The sequence below is a fragment of the Macaca mulatta genome, chromosome 6, assembly GCF_049350105.2.
Source record: "Macaca mulatta isolate MMU2019108-1 chromosome 6, T2T-MMU8v2.0, whole genome shotgun sequence".
Lineage (NCBI taxonomy): Eukaryota > Metazoa > Chordata > Mammalia > Primates > Cercopithecidae > Macaca > Macaca mulatta.
Window position 1 is genome coordinate 37,707,272 of NC_133411.1, and position 21,963 is coordinate 37,729,234.

The following is a 21,963-nucleotide window of genomic DNA, read 5'->3' on the forward strand; positions in this document are numbered from 1 at the left end:
GCGACAGAGCAAGACTGTGTCTCAAAAAAAAAAAAAAAAAAAAAGAAAAGAAAAGAAAAGAGATTGCCAGAAATAAGACTATAGAAGCTAGGATCACCCTGCTCCCAGGCCAGCCCTGGCTCTTTTAGGTGCAGTCTTAAGGGATGCAATCTGTCCATTAATAATTCCCCAGAATACTGGTGCTGACAGTCTGAGCACAAATGGGTCTCGGCTGGGCTCTACAGCAGAACATAAAATCAGGAAACAGGAGTAAACTTTACTCTTCATACTGCACAGAGACGTATCAGTTACTAGAATAGAGGCTCTGAAAGAACAGAAGAGGGAATAGATGGAAATGGGAACACCCTTGCTGTGCACCACCATGTAACACACAAAGGCACCAGGGGAACGTGGGAAATTTTAAACATATTTCATTTCCAGTTTCTACTCACTCATAATAATATTTTTTTCCAGAAAGGAAGGCAACAAGTCCTGCTTTTAATTGCTAATTCTGGAATAGAATATTTTTTAAAATAACAACCGATTGGACATTTAGAATACCTGTAGGATTATTTGTAAATTAAATTATCACTTCACATAGCCTTTTTCAGTGCAGTTTTTGGAAGAAAGCACCAGGCCTTTCTTAGAACTCCAAGATTCTTCTGATGCAGTTGTCTCTAAGAGTCACACACCGCGTGCACATAAGTCTGTGTCTCCACTCTACTTAGTCATCAGTCACCCAGGGCTCGCTCATCTGGGCACCCCTTGTGGAACAAGGCTGGGGCAGGTATTTCCCACCTTCAGCAACAGGAAATACCAAAGGACAAAAGAATGAGCCAGGCCAAGGCCCAAATCTCCCAAGGATGTGGGAACAGAGGAGTGGGGGAGGGTTGAGAGGTTGCCTCCAACACCCAGTAGCTTCTCACCAGGAAATGCCTGGAAGTTTGACAGAAACAAAAGACCAGGGACCAGCAGAACTCTTACCCAGGTAGATTCACCATTATGGCTTTGTCTTCTTTGTAAAAATAAGTAATGCAGCCTGGCGCAGTGGCTCACTCCTGTAATACCAGCTATTCAGGGGGTTAAGGCAGGAGGATCCCTTGAGACCAGGAGTTTGAGACCAGCCTGGGCAACATAGTGAGACTCTGTCTCTAAAAAAATTTCTAAAATTAGCCAGGTGTTGTGGTGCGCACCTGTAGTCCTTGCTACTCAGAAGGCTGAGGCGGGAGGATCACTTGAGGCCAGGAGTTCAAGACCAGCCTGGGCAACAGAGTAAGACCCTATCTCTAAAAATAATGAAAAGAAGCAAGTGGAAATTTATGTCCAACAGCTTCATCAAACTGGCGTGAGACAGGCTTGTGATTTCTCCAAAGTGGGCCAATTCCTGAAATAGAAATTTTTATTTGATTTCTCAAATCATTATTGCATGCCTGCCATAATAGTTGTAATGGCTAAATTGCCAAAACATTTCTGACTCATTAAATGCTCTCATATGTATTATCAAGGAGTTTAGAATTCATTAACAGAAACAAGTTGAATTAGTATAAAGTGGCTAAGATTTATAATGTTTTTGATGAACATGGTTCTTTTAAACTCAAAACTTAAAGTTCAGGAGGGTCTTAGACACCACCCATTCCAACTGGTCTCTCTCATTTTGCAGATTATTTTAAAAAAGAAAAAAGAGGCCTGAAGAGATTGTGTGATTTGAAGATATGGAAACAGGCAGACCTAAGTTTGCAATCCCATCCTGTCATATCACTTACTGCAATGTGACCTTGGGCAAGTGACTTATTCTTTCTAGGCCTCAATCTTTTCATTAATGGGATACTGATATTAAATCCTACAGGTTTGATGTGAAGATTAAATCATTTAGATAAAGCATCTCCTACCCTAAGTTACTGACAGGATCAGGCCCAGAACTGTCTTTCTACAGCATCACACTTGCTCTCCCTTCTACTAAAAAAAAACCTACCTTAGGAGCAAATTCGGGATCCATAGCTATCACTCCTCATTTGTGAATTTAGAAAGCTAAGCCTACGAGAAATCATAATTCAGTCAAGATCCAGTCCCACAGACCATGAGAGCGAAATCACATGGTTTTGTACAGAGGGGACATTCCTTAGGGTAGGCTACTATGCTCAGGGAGTGCAGTAGGGAATCGGATTTACTGGGGAGCACAGGACAGAGAGATTCCTGCATTCAGAAAGTGTGCTCAACACCAGGTGGGGCCCAGGCACTGGTGGATCCTGTTTATCTGAAAGAAAATAAGTCATGTGTGTTCATTTGTTCAGCAATATATTAAGCACCTACTGTGTGCCAGAAACTGTTTGAGGGGCTTGATATAGGTCGGTGAACAAAACTGTCCAAAAAAAAACAAAAAAAATTCTAACTTTGTGGAGCTTATATTTAGCAGGTAGAGAAAATAATAAACAAGCATAATAAACAGAAAATTATATTGTATTTTGGAAGGTGATAGGAACTATTAAGACAAATAAAGCCAGCTAAGGGATAAGAAAATTCAGGGTAGACCTCGTTCAGAAAGTGACATTTAAGCTAGGTCTTTTTTTTTTTTTTTTTTTTTTTGGCAGGCTCTCTGTCTGTCACCTAGGCTGGAGTGCAGTGGTGCGGTCTCTGCTCACTGCAACCTCCACCTCCCAGGTTCAAGCAATTCTCCTGCCTCAGCCTCCTGAGTAGCTGGGACAACAGGCGTGCACCACCATGCCTGGCAAATTTTTGTGTTTTTAGTAGAGACGGGATTTCACCATCTTGGCCAGGCTGGTCTCCAACTCCTGACCACAGGTGATCCACCCGCCTCGGCCTCCCAAAGTGATGAAGTTACAGGCATGAGCCACCGCACCTGGCCGAACTAAATCTTAAAGGAAGTAAATGTTGTGAATGTGTGGGAATTATGTTTTAGGCAGAAGGAAGAGCCAGTGCAAGGAAGATAAAAGGGGATCATGTCTAAGATGATGGAGAAATGACTAGGAGGCAAGTGTAGAAACAGGTGAGAGCGAGCAGAGTAGGAGATGGGTTCTGAGCAAGGTGGATCTAGCGGGGCTTGCCAGGAGCAGCCACTGATTGCATGGCCTTGGGCTTAGACTGCATGAGAGGAAGAGTCAGTGGAGGGAGTAGGGGAGTGAGAAGCTGACCTAGGTCTCAGTGTTCTTTCAGGAATAGGCTGGAGAGAGGTGAAGCAGAGGCAGAGAAACCAGTTGGAAGACTACTGCAGTAGTCCAGCCAGTAAGGAGGGTGACTTGTAAATTTGGAGGCTTCTTCATTTACAAATTATAAAAAAAAATTGACGCATAGAAGGCAATAGAGTTATCCAGGGTCACACAGAGAGTTAAGGGCTAGGACTAGAATCTCGACATCATTCATTCCTTAAACACTTGTAGGGCATCTTCTCCATGAAGACAGAAGCAGCCTGGTAAGGACGCCCAGAGACTTTTGCATGTTAGGTTGACCTCTAACTGCCATGTGTAGCTCACTTGTTAAGTGTGGGTGGGACTTGTGACTTCTAACCAACAGAATATAGCAGAGGTGATGGGATGGCACTCCTGTGATTATATTACAATTATACATCAAATTCTTGTAGCCTTGAGACAAATTAGTGCTAGTTTGGTTTTGGTTTTGCTACCTAAATGGAAAGATCCTAACTGAAATAGCAGCATGTTTGTCACGTAAAACCAGTGAGTGGTGTACTATCAACACTCTGATTTTCCTTGAGCCACTAAAGTGGACATCATGGTCTCCTTTCTGGCTAGGTATCAGGCTGAGGTTTTTCTGGGCAATGGGTATGAATGTCTCCTGGCCTTCCTGTAGCACTAATGCTGAAAGAGCTGGCTGGCTCATCTTGGTCAGGCACTTAGTTTTCTCGTGGTTGGCCTCAGAATGCGAGGTCTTTCTGTCAAGATCATTGCCTCTATTGCTTTGAGATTTCCTTTTGACATTTGAGCTCCTTTGGAGCACTACCTTGCTTTCTGGAAGATTTTGAATAGTGAGTGATATCTCTTAGAAGACTTTGGTCTGCCAACTTGTTCATGACAAAGTTTGCAGATAGAGGAGATAATTTAGCAAAATTTTACTATTTCAAACTCCAACATTTACCAAAAATTAAGTAGTGTGATTTGGTCTAAATTTTACTTCAAATTATGCCTCATTCTTTTATTCTTAAATATTTTCTGGTATCTTAATATTTTCAATAGTTTTATCAGATTAAATGTAGACCAAATTCTTAAAGTTGGTCTTTAGCTTTCAACTTATTGTATGTGTTTGGCTGTAAAGAGTAAACCTATGATATCTTCTTTCTGAGGCTCCAATGTGCACACTGTGTCTTAGTTTAGAAAGTGAGATGATATTTAATTTTCCAAATAAGTATTAGTTGTTGGCCGGGCGTGGTGGCTCACGCCTATAATCCCAACACTTTGGGAGGCCAAGCCAGGTGGATCACAAGATCAGGAGATCGAGCCATCCTGTCTAACGTGGTGAAACCCCATCTCTACTAAAAAAAATTACAAAAAATTAGCTGGGTGTGGTGGCAGGCGCATGTAGTCTCAGCTACTCAGGGGGCTGAGGCAGAATTGCCTGAACCAAGGACGTGGAGCTTGCAGTGAGCCAAGATCATGCCACTGCAACGCAGGCTGGGCTACAGAGGGAGACTCCGTCTCAAAAAAAAAAAAAGAAGAAGAAGAAGAAGCATTTGTTGTTAGGAAAACAAGGAACCCCTGAAGAACTCCTTTCTTGAACTTTCTACATTAGTAAAGAGAAACTATTTAAGCAAAAATGCAATTTTGTTTATAGCGTTCATCCAGCACAGTTAATTTTGATCACTTTAAACATTCTAGTCAATATATTTTCTAGATTCTAGAAATCTTGTTCAAATACTAACACTGGAGTAAACCAGAAATCTTAATTAATATTGATAACCAAAGGTGCATGATCTGAATATTGCTCATGACATCCATATATTGTATAACATCACCTAGATGCAAACTTTGCAAAATTTGTTTTAGCTCTAACAAATTCTGCTAGGAAGTGATTTTGATTTTCATTGCTATTTTTGCAGAGTAATCTATAATAAAGGACTTGTTCTTTTGCACTGAGGATCTGGAGTCCATAAAGCTTTTTGTCAGCTGTGGGACTATCAATCAATGTGTTTCAAATAAGTGACCACTAATGGAGCTCAGTTTTGCAAAGGGTGTGCTGCTTTGCCACAGAGAAAAACTGATTGTGGCCGGGCGAGGTGGTTCACACCTGTAATCCTAGCACTTTGGGAGGCTGAGGTGGGTGGATCATGAGGTCAGAAGGTCGAGACTACCCTGGCCAACATGGTGAACCCCAGTCTCTACTAAAAATACAAAAAAAAAAAAATTAGCCGGGCATGGTGGCGCATGCCTGTAATCCCAGCTACTTGGGAGGCTGAGGCAGGAGAATCACTGGAACCCAGAGGCAGAGGTTGCAGTGAGCCGAGATTGCACCACTGCACTCCAGCCTGGGCAACAGAGCAAGATGTCATCTAAAGAAATGGAAGAGAAGGGAAGGGAAGGGAAGGGAAGGGAAGGGAAGGGAAGGGAAGGGAGGGGAGGGGAGGGGAGGGGAGGGGAGGGGAGGGGACGGTAGGGTGGAAGGACAGAGCAAAGAGGGATCTGAGAAGTCTGTGCATCAGGCTGTGTTTCCAGGAAGGCATTTTTCATTGCTGGGCTAGAATGTAATCGGAAACCAGAACTGCCCACCAAGACAAGCAGGCTTGTATTCACTGCGTTTCCTCTTGATTTGATGCTGATAGCTGGTCGACCCTACCTCTGGCTTCAGCTCTAATGTGGCTTGTAGGAGCAGAAAGCTGACGAAAAATGGCTTTTGTTGATTCATTCAGCAATGAGTTGAGAAAAGCTAGCTGTTGACTTCGTTAAGTAAAATCAGCACAACTTTTCCTCAGCTTAAGCTCTAGATTTAGTTAATGTCATTCAAAATAGACGAAAAAATGGGCAAAATATTGTGTACCCATTTAGACTCCTTCAGTCAGTACCACAGTTGTTGAGAGGCTGTGAGGACAGTAGAGTGGGTGAGTCTGGACCCTGAAGCTGGACAGTGTGGGTATCAGGTCCACCTCAGCTACTCCATGGACTTGAGTGAGCACATGACCCCTCTTTAAGCCTACTGTGGTGGCAGTCTGCCAGCTGTGTGGTTTTGGCAATTTACCTGCCCTCTCAATGACTCTGATTCCTCATCTGTGAGGTGTGGATAATAATAATAGTCCTGGCCTCGATGCAATGTGTGAAGCAATGTGCTTGTGAGGACTTGGTATCTGCCACGTGGTCAATGACTAGGAGCTGTTGCTGTTAAGAACAAACGTTGACACGCGTCTTCATTAACTTCTTCATTAAGTGTCCTTTTCACGTTATTACCAATGGTTTCTAGTGACTGAAAATGTGTGTAGTGGAGGGAAAGGCAGACTATTTTAATTGATAAACTTTATATAAGTTTTATTAAATTATAAAAAAGGATTTGGTATAGCCATTTTTGAAAGTGGCAATATCACTTTTGAGATCTTCAACTGAAGATGAAAATGTGTGTAGTCGAGGGAAAGGCAGACTATTTTAATTAATAAACGTTATATAAGTTTTATTAAATTATAAAAAAGGATTTGGTATAGCCATTTTTGAAAGTGGCAATATCACTTTTGAGATCTTCAACAAGTAAGAGGACCTGTAAAGAGGACCTGTAAAGGACCTGTGCTGGGTGCTGACAGGACATGTCTAGGAGATCCAAGGTTATTCCTCCAGAGTGTGCACCTTGTAGGAGTTCAAGATGCTAAAGATCCAGGAACCAGGCTCTTTTGAGAACTATACTCAGGCCTAGGCTACAAGGACATGTTTGTGTTTGAGAGGCATTAAAAGAGTAATGGAAAGAGCACTAGGCTTTGTGTAGAATCCCCCCACTCAACCACTTATGAGATCTATAAGCTTGAGAAAGTTAACTGACTTCTGAGCATCAGTTTATTAATCTTTAAAATAGACACAAGGCCTGGTGCAGTGGCTCACGCCTGTAATCCCAGCACTTCAGGAAGCAGAGGCGGGCGGATCACGGTGAGGTCAGGAGTTTGAGACCAGCCTAGCCAACATGGCAGAAGCCCATCTCTACTAAAAATACAAAAATTAGCTGGACCTGTGGGTTCATGCCTGGAATCACAGCTACTCAGGAGGCTGAGGTATGAGAACTGCTTGAACCAGGAGGCGGAGGTTGCAGTGAGCCGAGATTGTGCCACTTCACTCCAGCTTGGATGACGGAGTAAGACTCCGTCTCAAAAAGATAGAAGAGAAAATAGATACAATAATATCTACCTCATAAAGTTGTGATGAGTGTTAAACACCACCATTAACACATAGTAAGGGCTCAATAAATATTCCCCTTTCCCAGTGTAACCTCATCTTTTTCAAGAGTAGAAATAGTTCGCCTGGTAAACCCAGAAATAGTAAACCAACAAAAGCATAGTCAGGGACAAAAATGATTCAAAGTGTGTCTGAATCTACTATCACTCTAAACAACACTTCTCTTCAAAACTTTTGACGTAAAACTATCCCTTATAAATACATGATGTCTCCTCTCTATAGAGAAGAGATGTCCTACTTCAGAGAAATGATGCCCTCCTACCACAGAGAAGAGCTTTTAGACGATGTAGGTGTTGTCTTGAGGAATGTAAATAAATAGAGACACATCCTAGAGTAGCTAATTCCATGACTGCACTTCCCAGCAAGACCAGCTTGTTAACTATAAGGAGAGACACACACAAAATATCACTAGCTCTTGAGACTTTGCTCCCCTGACTGTCTTGCATTGTTCTCTTAGATATCTGTTTGGCAGGTAAGATTTTGTCATTCGCACATTACCCAGAATTCATTCATGGAGCTGGCTTACTTTCCCTCCTAACACCTAAATAAAAATTGGTGCACTAAGTGCAGGGCTTGAGCGGGGAAGAGGAGAGAAGGTAGTAAAACACCCAAGGAGAGGAAGAGGCTGTATACACAGCCAGTGTTGTTGTATCAATGGGAGTAGAGTTAGCGTAGGCTCAGATAAGACTCTGGGAGATGAGATCAAGTGCACCTAGTGTTTAGATAATTGCTTCCTTCATCAGCACTTGTTTGACTTTTGCTCCTAGAACCTATATCATTAGCAGAACAGCTATTCTATCAATTACTTATAAATAAGGTAAATTTTTTGGACTAGACAGGATCCTGCCTACCCTTGGAAATATTACTGTATATAATATAAATATTACTGTATATATAATATATACTGTATATAAGTAAGTGTATTTCTAATAACAAACAGCCAACTAGGATATGAATTTGTAAAACCAAGCCTGGTCTTCAACTGTCATTTGCAGAATATCTAAAACTCCTAACAGCTTGATACGTTCAAATTCCAGATGACCAAAATGAGCCCCTTGTGTTTACCATGCACATGTTTTGTTACAATTGAATGTCAAGTGTTTAAATCCATTCAAATGAAGATCAGAAAACACATAATTCAGTCAAATTAATTTGATTGGAAATAAAACAAAATGTTTGTTTATTTATTTATATGTGATAAAGCACTTATCTTTGTGTGACTAGGCTTTTATGTGAGCAAGCAGGAAAAAGACAGACATAACCAAAGTCTTTTATTAATTCCTATAAGTTATGGATGCTGCTGTGTTAAATAATGCACATTGCAAATCAGAATTAAATGCCTAACCCCAGATTGAGTTCCAGGAAGACTGAAAGTTAAATATTTTAAAAACCAAACAAGTAAACATAGAAAGAAAAATGAATTTAAGATGTATCAAACTTGTGAGGGGAGAGGGAAATTAAAACATATAAACTTATGAAGAAATCACCTAATAAAAAAGGTGTGCAGACATTGTTACAAAAATGCAAAATACCGGTACATGTTTAATGCGATAATGTAAGGCAAACAAAGCAGAAAAACTGTTATAGCAAATATTTTATACATAGACAAAGGGTAATTGTCTTTATTATGTAAAAATACTCAACATGTACACACACACACACGTACGTGCCTAGACCCTTAAACGATTAGGATTGAATAGATACTTGGAGAAAATACAATTAGAAAAAATAATCAACATCATTAGATGTTAAGTAAATACAAAACAAAACGAAATATATACTATTTACTCATCACATTAGCAAATTTTGCTTGTTTTAGCAATCTTTTTATGATAATACTCTGCTCCTGGGGGTAGAGGAAATAAAGCCTCATTCACTAGCGGAGCATTAAGCTACCCAGCCAACCCACGCAGAAAGCAATTTCGTAACATGGATTAAGGTAGTCGTATCCTCTGAGTCGTATCCTTTCTCTAAAACTACAATTTAAAAAAAATCCCAGATGTCAAATAGCCTTCATCATGATATTCTTCATAAAAGTGAAAATGCCGAACAACCTAAATGTTCAACAACAGAGCGAGGACTAAGTAAAGCCTGATACAGTGAATGAATCTGGTATCAGGAGACCTAAAAGTGATGCTTATGGTGACCGTATATGGAAAAGTATATTCTGTATGATTTCCACATGTTTAACTATGTTTTGGAACATCCTGCAAAGAGACACACAAAGTGGTTGCCTTTGCTCTGCAGGAGAAGAGGAAACACATAAAAGGGTTAAGAGCCTGGGATCTGTCCGGGCGCGGTGGCTCAAGCCTGTAATCCCAGCACTTTGGGAGGCCGAGACGGGCAGATCACGAGGTCAGGAGATCGAGACCATCCTGGCTAACACGGTGAAACCCCGTCTCTACTAAAAAATACAAAAAACTAGCCGGGCGAGGTGGCGGGCGCCTGTAGTCCCAGCTACTCGCGAGGCTGAGGCAGGAGAATGGCGTGAACCGGGGAGGCGGAGCTTGCAGTGAGCCGAGATGGTGCCACTGCACTCCAGCCTGGGCGACAGAGCGAGACTCCGTCTCAAAAAAAAAAAAAAAAAAAAAAAGAACCTGGGATCTGAGTCCAAACTGTTTTTAAATCCTAGCTCTGCCACTTGAGTATATTTGACTTTGAGCAAGCTTTCAGTTCATTGTGATTAGGTTTCTCCCTCAGTAAGTTTGTGGTAAAATAGTACCCTACTCCTGGGGTTGTTGAAAGGATTAAATTTGCTGCTAACCCAGGTAATGCCCAGCATATAGCAAGAGCTCAGTAAACGTTAGTTATTTGCTATTTACTTCAGTGATACAACCAATATGTGCAGGCTTTTGTCCCACCTTTCTGCGTTTTCCAGTTCAACTTTTCTCTCTTAACCATGTTACTGTTATATTGGAAAAAAGCAATAAGTATTTACCTGAAGGCCCTGAGAGCTGGGTCAGCTGGATTTTTTTTTAGCCACATAAATTAAGATTCTTATTAGAATACCACAGTTTAGAGACAAAGAATGGATACTTTATAGTTGCCGAGACCCAAGAATTGAAATTGGAGTTGCAGTGACAATTCAAATGAACTTTGTGTCCCATTTCATAAGAAGTTAAGACAGTTCAGTTTCCGTAAAAGAGTGCTTGCCTCCTCTGGAAAAGCTGTGGCAACCCAGTATTATTCCTGTGTCCCCCCACCACCCCACTACCCCCAGCCTTTAGCTCCTAGTTAACCCAGTGCTGGGCATGCTGCTTTCTCTATAACTTACATGAACCTTTTTCAAGAATGGAATCACATGTTTCAGTAACAATAGCAAGGCAAAAACTTTACAAACATTTACAACACTGGCATAAGTAAATTTTCTTTGGCAAGGAAAGTAAATTAGGGAAAGGGGAGAGGGAGTAAATTTACACTTTTGACACCAATACCTTTATTAATTTCTGAACATTTCAGTAGTTATCATGCATAATTTGATTTAAATGTAAATTTCTCATTCTAAAAATATTTTAAAGTTTCAGTTATAGAGGAAAAATTAAGGGGAAAATTGCTTTCTCTTTCCCCTATATTCTCCCACATTTTCAGGGAAAATTTTGGGGAGAAAATCTCTGCTCATTTTGGAGTCTTCTCTTGCCAGCAACTAACAAGTCGGTACAATACAGTTACCAAGGCAATGTCAAGACCATGTAGACAGAGGGAGAAAATGTGGTGTGAAGACAGGGAGATGATGAAAATGGACTAACAATGTAAACATGAGGGGTTTTTCTAACTGGAAAAAAAATAAAATCACTCTATCCTTTAAAAGTGGTTATGTTAGCAATTCTAACATCTGTTGTTATAGAGGAACTTAATTAGAATAAAGCCTTTTTTTTCTATATCACCTGTTCACGAATGCTTATTTGTTTCCTAATTATGCCCCAATCTTTGTAACTCCGTACTAAGCCAGATCAGAATGAGTTCCACTGCATTCAAGTTAGACAAAGGGATTTTTTTACTTGTTGAAACTAGAAAGAGTTTTTTTTCTGTAAGTTCTATTGGACCATGGATTTAGCCAGACCCTCACAGATAATGACTGCAAAGATAGATACATCTGTTGCTCCCAAAGCTGCACAGGTATTTGCTGCTTACATAAATACGACCACCAGCCAAATACTCATTTTGCTAGGGCTGTTCCTTCTGTTTCAAAAAAGACTCAATTTTTCTGGTTTTTTTTCTCCCCTCTTCAGGTACAATCCTTGGATTTACCCTCCGACCATACAGAATGAGCTACCGGGAAGTCAAGTACTTCTCCTTTCCTGGGGAACTTCTGATGAGGATGTTACAGATGCTGGTCTTACCACTTATCATCTCCAGTCTTGTCACAGGTATCATAAGCAGTTGTTGGTTTGTTTGGTTTTTTTTAAGTGTGCTTATTGCAAAAGATTGCTTAGAAAAGCCAATGCTTTAGGTTTCTGCTGGATGCATGCTCTGTTCTAGAAAAAAAAATGATGGAAAGGAGGCTTTAGTAATGCATGAATGATTATAACTCTCGTATTTTACCAATCACAAGAGGAAACGAATTTAAACAGCCACGTAATCTGGTTCGCCTCACCATGAACGAGGTGCTCTGCTAAACACCACACCATCAGCCTTCTCTGACCACAGTGATGTAGTTGACAACAGCGTACAACAGGTCTGTTTTCTCACCCTCTTATCCCACCCAGATAACATCTGGTTGGACAGCCTATTAGCTATTGATGCAAGAATGCTTGTTCTCAGAACCACCAGGACTTGAGCGGGAGCCTTCTTGGAAGCCTCATCAAGAGGTAATGCCCACAACACTCACCAACTCTGCTGCCACCAACACTTATCTTTTCCTGGTGTACCCGCATGATTTCATTTCCTTCTCCAGTTGCCTCCCACCCCCATTACCTTTTATGCTGGTGGGAGAAGGGGGAGGGGGCGGGAGATTTCCCCATCTGAATATTTTATCAGTGGACACTTGGACTTTTAACAAGTGGAAGCTTTGCAGGATAGGATTCTATTTTCTATGATAATGAGATAACCATTTATTCCTGCATGGGAAAAGGTGAAAAAGTCATTTGTCTATGTGATTGGTGAATCATAGGAGCCAAGAAGTTGCAGAAAAATGTTACTGTACATTCCTTCCTGCCCACTCTTCTCTTTCCCCACAGCACATCTCTGACTTGGAGAAGGAATTTCCATAGACACTGCCCCAGCGGGATGATTTCTGGGTTTGTAGGTAAAGCCCAGAACTCAGGTATTACTGACCCTATTCTTTTTTCCACCCTTGGCTCACTGTTCCCCTGTTGGGCATATACCACTCTGCCTCTATGTGAGCTGGCACTGAGAATCCTTCCCGTCCCAGGGAGTTCTCAAGGATATTTATACTCTCCTTTCAAGATCTCTGTGTAATGAGAACTTCATAGTACTCAAAAGTCAAAAGTCATGGAGGAACATTCTATTACATGCCTTGGAGGGCTGGCTATTACTTAGACAGGAACTATGTCAGATTTTCCCTCAATGCCTTGCAGATCTCCGCTGGTTTCCACTTGTCCAGGGCCTTAAACAAGTGATTGCATGTACACGTGCTTTCACTGGAGAATGAATTGCCCATAAAACAGTCCTGGAGTTGATTTGGTGTACTTGTTTGTGAAGCTGGGATGGTCCATTGCTGACCAGGGGTAATCACAGCAGCTACAACTCTTACCACCAAAGCTATATTCATGCTGACATGAGGGCACATGCTTATTTTATTATCCATATGCTGATAATTTTCTGGGAAACAAATTATTCACAGAAAGCACTTGTAAGACAGAACCCACATCTGACATTTTCTGTGGTACAGCAGAGTCTCTCCTCACCGTCCCTGCTGGCAGGACATCTGGATTGAGTGCCTGCAGTTTTCCTGTACACAAACTGAGGGGTTCTGGATCTTCTATACTTTCTCTTCAAGGGTGGAACCAATGTTTAGAGGTTTCTGCTTTCTCTTAACTGTGCTGAAAATCCAATGTGTTACTCTTTAAAAGAGAAAAGCCCTTATCTGATACAATTAGAGAAGTGTTACTTCCCCTTAGTAGCAGTCCCAGTTGACCACCACCTTGAAGTGGAATTTCCTGATTTTTCTTAATACCTAATAACAAACAACTTTATTGAAGAAATAAGAGCTTTGGTTGTGTAATTTTTCAGGGGGAAAAAAAAAAAAAACTATGATGCAATCCCTTTGCATGGCTAAAGATACATTTTTGGTCAAAACTTGGAAAAATCGTCAACATTTATAATATTATTAAAGAGAAAGGAATTATAAGCTGCAAACAACTAATATAAAATGAACTTTTAAAAATGTAACCTAATTGCAAGTTGGGAGTGTTGCCAAATTGGACCATTAAGAGAGTTTTAGCTCTTACCCAGAACTGTGTTAAGGCAAAGAGCCTGAGGGGCATAATTTAGTCTGCCAAAGATCTTTTTAAGGTGTTAGTCTGAAGTAATTTCCAAACTACACAGTAATTTAGATATTTAGGATCAAATGGAATGAATGATTGTTTCAATAAGAACGTCCTTTACGGTTTTGAATACAATAATTCTAACCCAAATGAGGGTATGACCCAGTTGTAATGGGAAGGGAGGAACTTTTACAAATTACACAGACCCTGAGGATCCCTGTGTATACTGGGAAATGTGTATACTAGAGAATGTGTTGCCTAGGGAAGAAACAAAGTCAGGCTCCATTATTTTAGAGTGGAAAGGCAACCTCAAATGCCTCCAGTGGCCACGTGGGTGATGTATGTCCATGAAGCTGCCCTTTCAGGCTACTCTTTGTTTTCCTATTTTGATAGAGTCATGGATACAGAGAAATATTTCTCTTCAACGAGAGAAGTAAGAGGGGCAAGTATGATGATAACTGGAGAGGGAACCAACTACAGAACAATGTGGCAAAAGGAAGGCAAAGAGACTATTGAGGCAAGGGCCAGATCTTCCCATTTTTCAAGGGTATCCAGAAATCTCAAATTTTTTAAGAACCTGCAGACTTTTTGATATGCTTCACAGAACAAAACACTGCAAAGCAAACACAGTCCATCTACAGGCCCATTCCAACCCTCAGACTACCAATATTGGAACTTAGGTTTGAATGTCAGTGCTATTCATTATGAGAAATGTACTGCTAAACTTGTGTGCCCATGAAGCTATCACAGGATTTCATATGTTGCCTTATCCAATCATTGGCAGTCCTGTGCCAAAGCTTAATTGATAATGTGGAATATGCTACTGAACATCATGTTTACTGCTGACTAAACAAATTGCTATTGGAAAGCCTCTTCTCTCCATCTTCTGGGTATAACAGCATTGTGTAGTAGCCATTCTGGTCTTTTCTGCACCAGAAGGAATAGTAGAGTAAGAACTCAGGTCATGCTCCCATGGGAAATATTTCCCAGTGGGAAAATACTTTATAGACTTGTTGCTTCTAAGTTCAGTTGTCCCAGGGTCTGTAGACAGAAACTGAAATGCATAAAGTTATTATTGTGTTTCTTGGACTAAGCATTTTATTGTGGAAGATTCTAGAAAACATGCTATAAGTTTAATTGTACTAAAGCCACATTTAAAATCTGAGACATCTAAGTTATTCATTTTACTTGAAACATCCGTGTTTACGAGTTGTGGCTCTATAGCCCTTGTAAGCCATGTTCCCTTTTCCCTGAATTTGAAACTCCAATCTTTCCAAACATCCCTAGTGTGTATTAGCATTCCAGAGGCTGCCAGAAAGAAGCTGGGAGGAAGCCTAATGGCTAGATTTCTACTCAAGTACCTATTTTTTGAACAAGAAGACTATGCCTATGCCAACACACCACACAATAAAATAGGGGTTTGGTGCCAGTTTCTATTGATTTGGTCAGGATAGGCAGCCAAACTAGAAATTTCATGCCAGAAATATGAGTTGGTTTGGCTGACTTAGCCTGACTAAATTCACTGGATAATAATTAAATGTCACATCTGGTTGTGCTGTGTAGACATAACTATTACCTCCTCACTTCGGAATCTTTTCAGAAACTAGTGCTTTCTTCTTTTCTCATTCTAAGCGTGCATTCCCCCTCAATCACTTACTTCAGAAGAAATCTTTGGTGTCACCCCAGTTTTCTGGAAGTGGGGAGCACAACTTTTGACAGGCAATCTCTGTGCAGTTGGGCATGATGTAAGTAAAAGAGGTGAGAGAGGAGTGTCAACACAAAAGTAAAAGCAACAGTGTCTGGGACCTATGGTAGGGCACACTGGAGGCAGGATTATCAAATAGATGAAATTTCTCATTTAACATTCGTTCACTCTTTAACAGCTGTTTATTGTGCTCCTACTATGTCAGACACTGGGGATATGTGAACACAAAGGTATAGTTCCCAAGAAGATGTATGTTGGGTGCTGAGGAGTGAGCTTCCCTACATCCCTTAATTCACACAATGTATGTCAGCAAATTCCCATTCCAATTCCAGCTAAAAGGAGATAAGACTCGTTCTCTGTACTCCCAACAAGAGACAAGTTGATTTTTAAGAACATGATTTCAAATCTGGTTTTCCTGTCACAGCATCTTCATCCTAAAGTCAACTAGCCCAGAATTTTCCATCATAGGTACCGCCTCAGTCTCATTTACTTAATATTTTGTTTAAACCAACATACTCTTCTTCCACAGCCTACAATTGTTACCCAAAATGGAAACCTCCTATTACTTGTCATGTGAAGGAGATAAGTAACAATGTTATGAAATTGTAAACTGATACAATTGCCTAACAAAGGCTCTGGGAGCCTGTGACCCCACTCCCCAACTCTTGTAGTATTGTTAAATGGCTGGGTACTGTGGCTCACGCCTGTAATCCCAGCACTTTGGGAGACTAAGTCTGGCAGATCACTTGAGGTCATGTGTTCGAGACCAGCCTGGCCAACATGGTGAAACTCCATCTCTACTAAAAATACAAAAATTAGCTGGGAGTGGTGGCATGCGCCTGTAATCCTAGCTACTCGGGAGTCTGAGGCAGGAGAATCACTTGAACCCAGGAGGCTGAGGTTGCAGTGAGCCAAGATCATCCCACTGTACTCCAGCCTGGGTAACAGAGTGACACTCCATCTCAAAAAAAGAAATATAAATAAATAAATAAAGAGAGGGGATTAGTAAATGTTAACAAGGTGTTAAATACACATTAGCACCAAAATAAGCTTTGCCTTTCCTGTAATCCAAAGAATCAAAAGAGAACTGAAAAGAATGACTTCCTCACTGTGATTTTATATTAATTAAGGTAGGGTTTCCACACCACCAGGACACCTATCGCACTTTGGGAAGCACTGATCTGGTCCAACCATTCCTGCAGTGTCCCTTCCAAATGACTGTCCAGCTTCTTCCTGAACATTTCCAAGGACAAGAGATCTTTGGAACCCATTTGTCCTTAGAAAACTCTAACAATACTTTTTTTGTATCCAGAATAAAACAAATAAATTTAAAAACCAGAAAAACAAAACACAACACCTGCCTGTCTGGTCCTCCAAGCTCTATGATGTGTCACGTATTATTTGGGCAACTTCTTTTCAAATCTATACACCAACGACTTCAGTCGAATGTGGGACTCAACAACTGTTGAAGGCAACAAGCTGGAATCACCAGCAAAGGGCTTTCTTATTTAAAAATAATAAATGTTGTACCTCCAAGTATGGTCCTTTGGCTTCAGAGAAACGACAGTTGCAGTAAGATTGAACAGAAGTTTTGTCATTTCATTTAACACAAGAGGGCTAGACAATTCTTAAATATGGAGCATCTGAAGGGTTTGTCAAGGGCTTGCAAAATGAGTCAAAACCACTAAGAGAAATTTAATATCTTAAGCTATGCATTGCCATGGCTCTGGTGTATAGCTGAGGCCTGTTTGAATACTCTGAGCATTTATGGACAAGAAAAGGAGCTGTAGATTTCACCACCTGCCCCCTCAACACCTACCCATACATTGTATTGAAAAAAAAAAACCAAACAAAACAGTATCTCTCTCAGGCCAGGAGGAGTTTCTTTAGGCTTCCCTTTCATTCTCTGTAGAATGTAAGTGATAGGATACCTGTGTCACAAGGTTGTTGTGAGGATTTATGCCTGGCACATAGTGTGCTCAATTAGTGGTAGTTGTTGGTGGTAAGAGTAGCAGCAAGAGCTGTCCTCTGGCGGTTCCCATTGTATAAATGAAAATTCTAGAGCAAGAAGACAGAGCTTCAAGTCAGGGGCACGGAACTAAGGCTCCAGATTCCACACTTCTCATTTGTCTGTGATCCCTGAAGCAACCACTTTCCTATTAAGGTAAATGGAAGAAACCATAAAATTAATCCAGTAACAACATGGGAGTCAGCAAGAATTCCTTCCTTATTACTGGAAGGGATAGGTTTCTGCCCTACGGCATGGAATTCGATTACCTTATCACAGCTGCATAATTCTAAATATTATCATTGGTTATACAACTGCTCCGTCTTTTCTGAGAAACTCAGCCCCAGTGTGTAGCACCCTGGATTCCACGGGCCAGCAAATTCCATATACTGCACCCATGCTGTGAATGGAGATTTTCAGGCTGACCAAAACTTGAGGTGACCAAAACTTGAGTCTCCATCTTAACACTCAAACACACTTCATGGCAGCCTGGAAACAAGGCAATCATTAAGAAGCTTCAGCCCAGTTCATGTGAAACCAACTTACTGGGACTGCTTCATTGTCTCTCTAGGGCTAATTACAAACATGTGGGATGGGAAGCTAAGGAACGCCTGTCTAGAAAGGGAGGTTGTATAATGTAGTGGGAAGAACCCATCTGTGGGGTAAACTTTTTTTGCATCATGTAGAAAGTAAATCTGGGTAATTAAATGTGTGTGTGTGTGTGTGTGTGTGTATTTAGGTTTTGGTGAGGTATAAAGTCATTTAAGCTATACCAAAAAGAATTTACCTTTCCATTACAGATGATTCATTCAGTAAGCATTTGTTGAGGATTTTTATGTGCCAGGTGCTTCTCTAGGAGCTGAGGATACCAAAATGGAGAAGACAAGATATCTGCCCTCAAGGCATTCAACGTCTGGTTGGGAGATGGACTCATGATTGCAGTATTCATGGTATCAGTGACACGGGTAGTATCATCTCAATGAAGGGACAACTTAGGGAAGAAACGATGCACCAGTCTCTTCTCCTGCCTCTCCCGTCTTCGGGCTTCCTTGCTGGGAAATAACTCTACTAGCAGAGAAGGGGCTCTTTTCTTTCTTTTCTTTTCCTTCTTTCTTTCTTCTTTCTTTTCTTCCTTTCTTCCTTTTTTTTTTTTTTTTTTTTTTTTGGCCCTGAATTGTTTTCCTCTCACCTGAGTCTTTCACCATTAAATGCAGAAAGAACCAGAGGTGGGGCCCTGTGAAATTCCCAACAAAAGTCAATCTGGGGAACATGGCCTCACAAATGGGAAGTAAAGAAGAAAAGGTGCTTGACAGGCTTTCAACCACAGAAACCTTCCCTTTCAGAGGGAGATTGCAGGAAGGGAGCCAGGAGACTTGAGGATCTCTGGGCTCATGCAGCCTTGCTCCCAGAGCAGGAATCCCCTCTCCAGCCCCTGGAAAGTGGACATGGAGCTCCCCCGAATGCTCCATTCTTACGTGGTCTTAATTATGAAATCTGTCTTCTGTGAGGTCCACCTATTAGTCCTAATTGTGTTATTTGGCACAATTAGGATGGCAGTTTTTCAGATGGTCGCAGGGAGAACCTAGCAGTCTCTTGGGCACCTGAGCATAAGCGCAGTGTCCCAGTGCTTCTTCTGTGCCTGTTCTCCAGGCCCTCCACCATCCTGACTGCCTCTCCGCCATCCACTGTGCTCCCAGAGCTGATCCTGGTGCTTCAGATGTCATGTGACTGGGTAGGGACAGTGGCCTAGATCCAGTCCTCTATGAATGCAGGCTGAGGTTGGGTCCACTGCTTTACCAGACATGACAAACCATTGGCTTAGAAGAGTTAAGCTTGTGGTCAACTAAATCTTGCAGAACTGACTGTGGAAAGATTTTTGTGGAAAAAATGGAATTGTTCTTCAATTAAAAGATCAGTAATAACTGGCACACGGCTTTGTTGTGAGACGCTGCTTTCCAGAAGGCTTGAGCGTGTGCAAGTTAGAAATTCTTATTTGCTAATTTCAGCAGCTTCAAGTGAGCCAGTGATTTTGATCAGTTCTGGTTTGGAAGAAACTTTTGAAAAATTTAAAGAAAATGTAAATAAGAAAGGAAAGTTTAAAGTTTCCTTTATTTCTAGGAAAAATAAGATTTTCCACCCTTAACTTATCAACTTAAGTCTCCTTCAGAATGCTGTGGAACTGCAGGTTTCTTCTGCTGATATGATCATTGTTTTCAAGAGAGTGAGTTACCTGATTAATTCTGACTTGGAGGTTTGTGCCTAAGGATTGGAGGTGGCAGGTGAGGGTTGGAGGCGGGGAATGCTTCCGAAGTGAGACACCATCTTAGGCTCTTCTAATTTCTGGAGTTCACATTCTGAGAGGATTCACTGTCCCATCAGATTAATTGCACTACATAGAGGTAGTGCCCAGCCCCCAATTCCTGCCCCCTACCCCAGAGTTCTTTAATTAATTGACCTGAAATGGAGCTTAGGAATTGACATTTATTTGTAGTTCTCTAGATGATTCTATTGTGCGCCCACGGTTGAAAACGATCACTTTACAGTTTTTCTAGAATTGTTCTTTGTTTTCTAGTGCCACAGTCCCCCAGTGTTACTACTTTAGTTGGTACCTTTATTAGTTCAGACACCCCCTCTTTTAGGAAGCCTTCCCTGGCTTTCTCCTGCTAATACAGGCTGGCAGAGGTGTAGGTACTATGTTTCCACCTTATCACAGTTACTGCATCACAATGGAATGTGCTGTTAACATGTCTGTCTTCCTCATAAAGGCTTCTTGAAGGTACTGTGTCTTTATCTGGCACATTCTTTGCATTGCCTAGAGGACAGAGTCTGCATTCTTGGCACAACAAATAAGACCCTTAGCAGCCTTCGCAAGCCCCTCTACCGCTTTATTGCCTGCTGCTTCCCTGGCAGAAACCCTGTCCCTCTCTCAACATCCTAATGCCCTCAGCACTTCATCCTTACTATGTTTCCCTCTTCCCCAGCTCCATCAGAATTTTTTACCTCCTTCAAAGTAAATTGAAAGCTTAGCTTTCAATCTTTCCATAAAGTTAGCCCTACTTGCTCCAGCTGAAAGTAAGGATCCCTCCCTGGAGTACCTGTCACTGTCACTCATACATTACCAGCACATGCTGTCATGCTCCAAACTAAACTGGAACGTTCCACTAAGACCATGTTTTATGTATTTTTGTGGCATCTGGAGCAAAGTTCATCCTGCCTGAGAAGTGTACCATTTTTAATGTTTTTTTTTTTCTTGAGATGAAGTCTCACTCTGTCACCCAAGCTGGAGTGCAGTGACACGATCTCAGCTCACTGTAACCTCCGCCTCCCGTGTTCAAGGGATTCTCCTGCCTCAGCCTCCTGAGTAGCTGGGACTACAGGCACCCGCCACCACGCCCAGCTAATGTTTGTATTTTTAGTAGACAGGAATTCATCATATTGGCTAGGCTGGTCTCGAACTCCTGACCTTGTGATCTGCCCGCCTCGGCCTCCCACAGTGCTGGGATTATAGGCATGAGCTGCCACGCCCAGCCGGTTATTTTTAATCACAAAAGCAATGCATTCTCTATTAGAAATGACACATACAAATATTGATGAGCACAAAGTAAAAAGTGAAATGCTACTCTGCTGAGGTAACCACCGATAACAGTGCTAGACCTGTTGCTGGAGAAGCAGCGTGTGGTAGGGAATAAGTGTTCTGGCTAGAAGGACTGAGCTGGAAGCCCAGCGTGGCCACTTCCCAGCTCAGTGACCTTTGAAGGGCTACTTTATCTCTCTCTGCCTCGGTTTCTTTATCTACACAGTAGTAGTATCTACCTCATTGGATTGTTGTGAATATGCAAGTTAATACTCATTAAGCAGACTGCCTGACACACAATTGCTGCTAAAACATCAGCACTATTAATCTTTCACACTCTTTGTTAAAAGCTTACACACAAATATACCACTGTTTTTCTGAAAACGGAATCATGTATAATATGCCTTATTTGGATCGTATTCTCCTATATTAGTACATGCAGATATGCCTTATCACTGAATGATTAGTGTATTTGTAATATTCTGCTCTTTCAAATAATTCTGCAGTAAACTTCAGCAGGTATGTATCTTTGTAGTCTATTTCTGAATGATTGATGACTAAAAGCAGAGTTGTTAGAGCACCAAGCAAGTGCATGTAAAATCCAGAGAGATATTGCTAAATTACCTCCCAAAATTATTCTCCCAAAAGGTGCTGTTTTCTCCTACTCCTTCAGAAGATATTATCCACTATAAATTCCATACAGTTCTATTTAAAGTCATTTTTATTACTCAGGTGGTGCATGAATGCTTACTATTTGTGTAAGTAAAATAGAAAATGCTATATATAAGGGAAAACATGAAAGTACACTGCACACGCACACACGCACATGCGCGTGCACACACACTCACAAACACAAAGACCCC

General features: G+C 41.2%; 1 protein-coding gene across 3 annotated transcripts in view; it reads left to right on the forward strand.

The window, feature by feature from the left end:
• The window catches only part of SLC1A3 (solute carrier family 1 member 3), an 84,200-nt gene that overhangs the window by 13,321 nt on the left and 48,916 nt on the right, over nucleotides 1-21,963 (forward strand). The window contains 1 exon segment of one of the 3 annotated variants that reach the window (NM_001266066.1): nucleotides 11,597-11,734. In NM_001266066.1, the coding sequence (NP_001252995.1) occupies nucleotides 11,597-11,734 (138 nt within the window). 3 annotated transcript variants of the gene reach the window in all.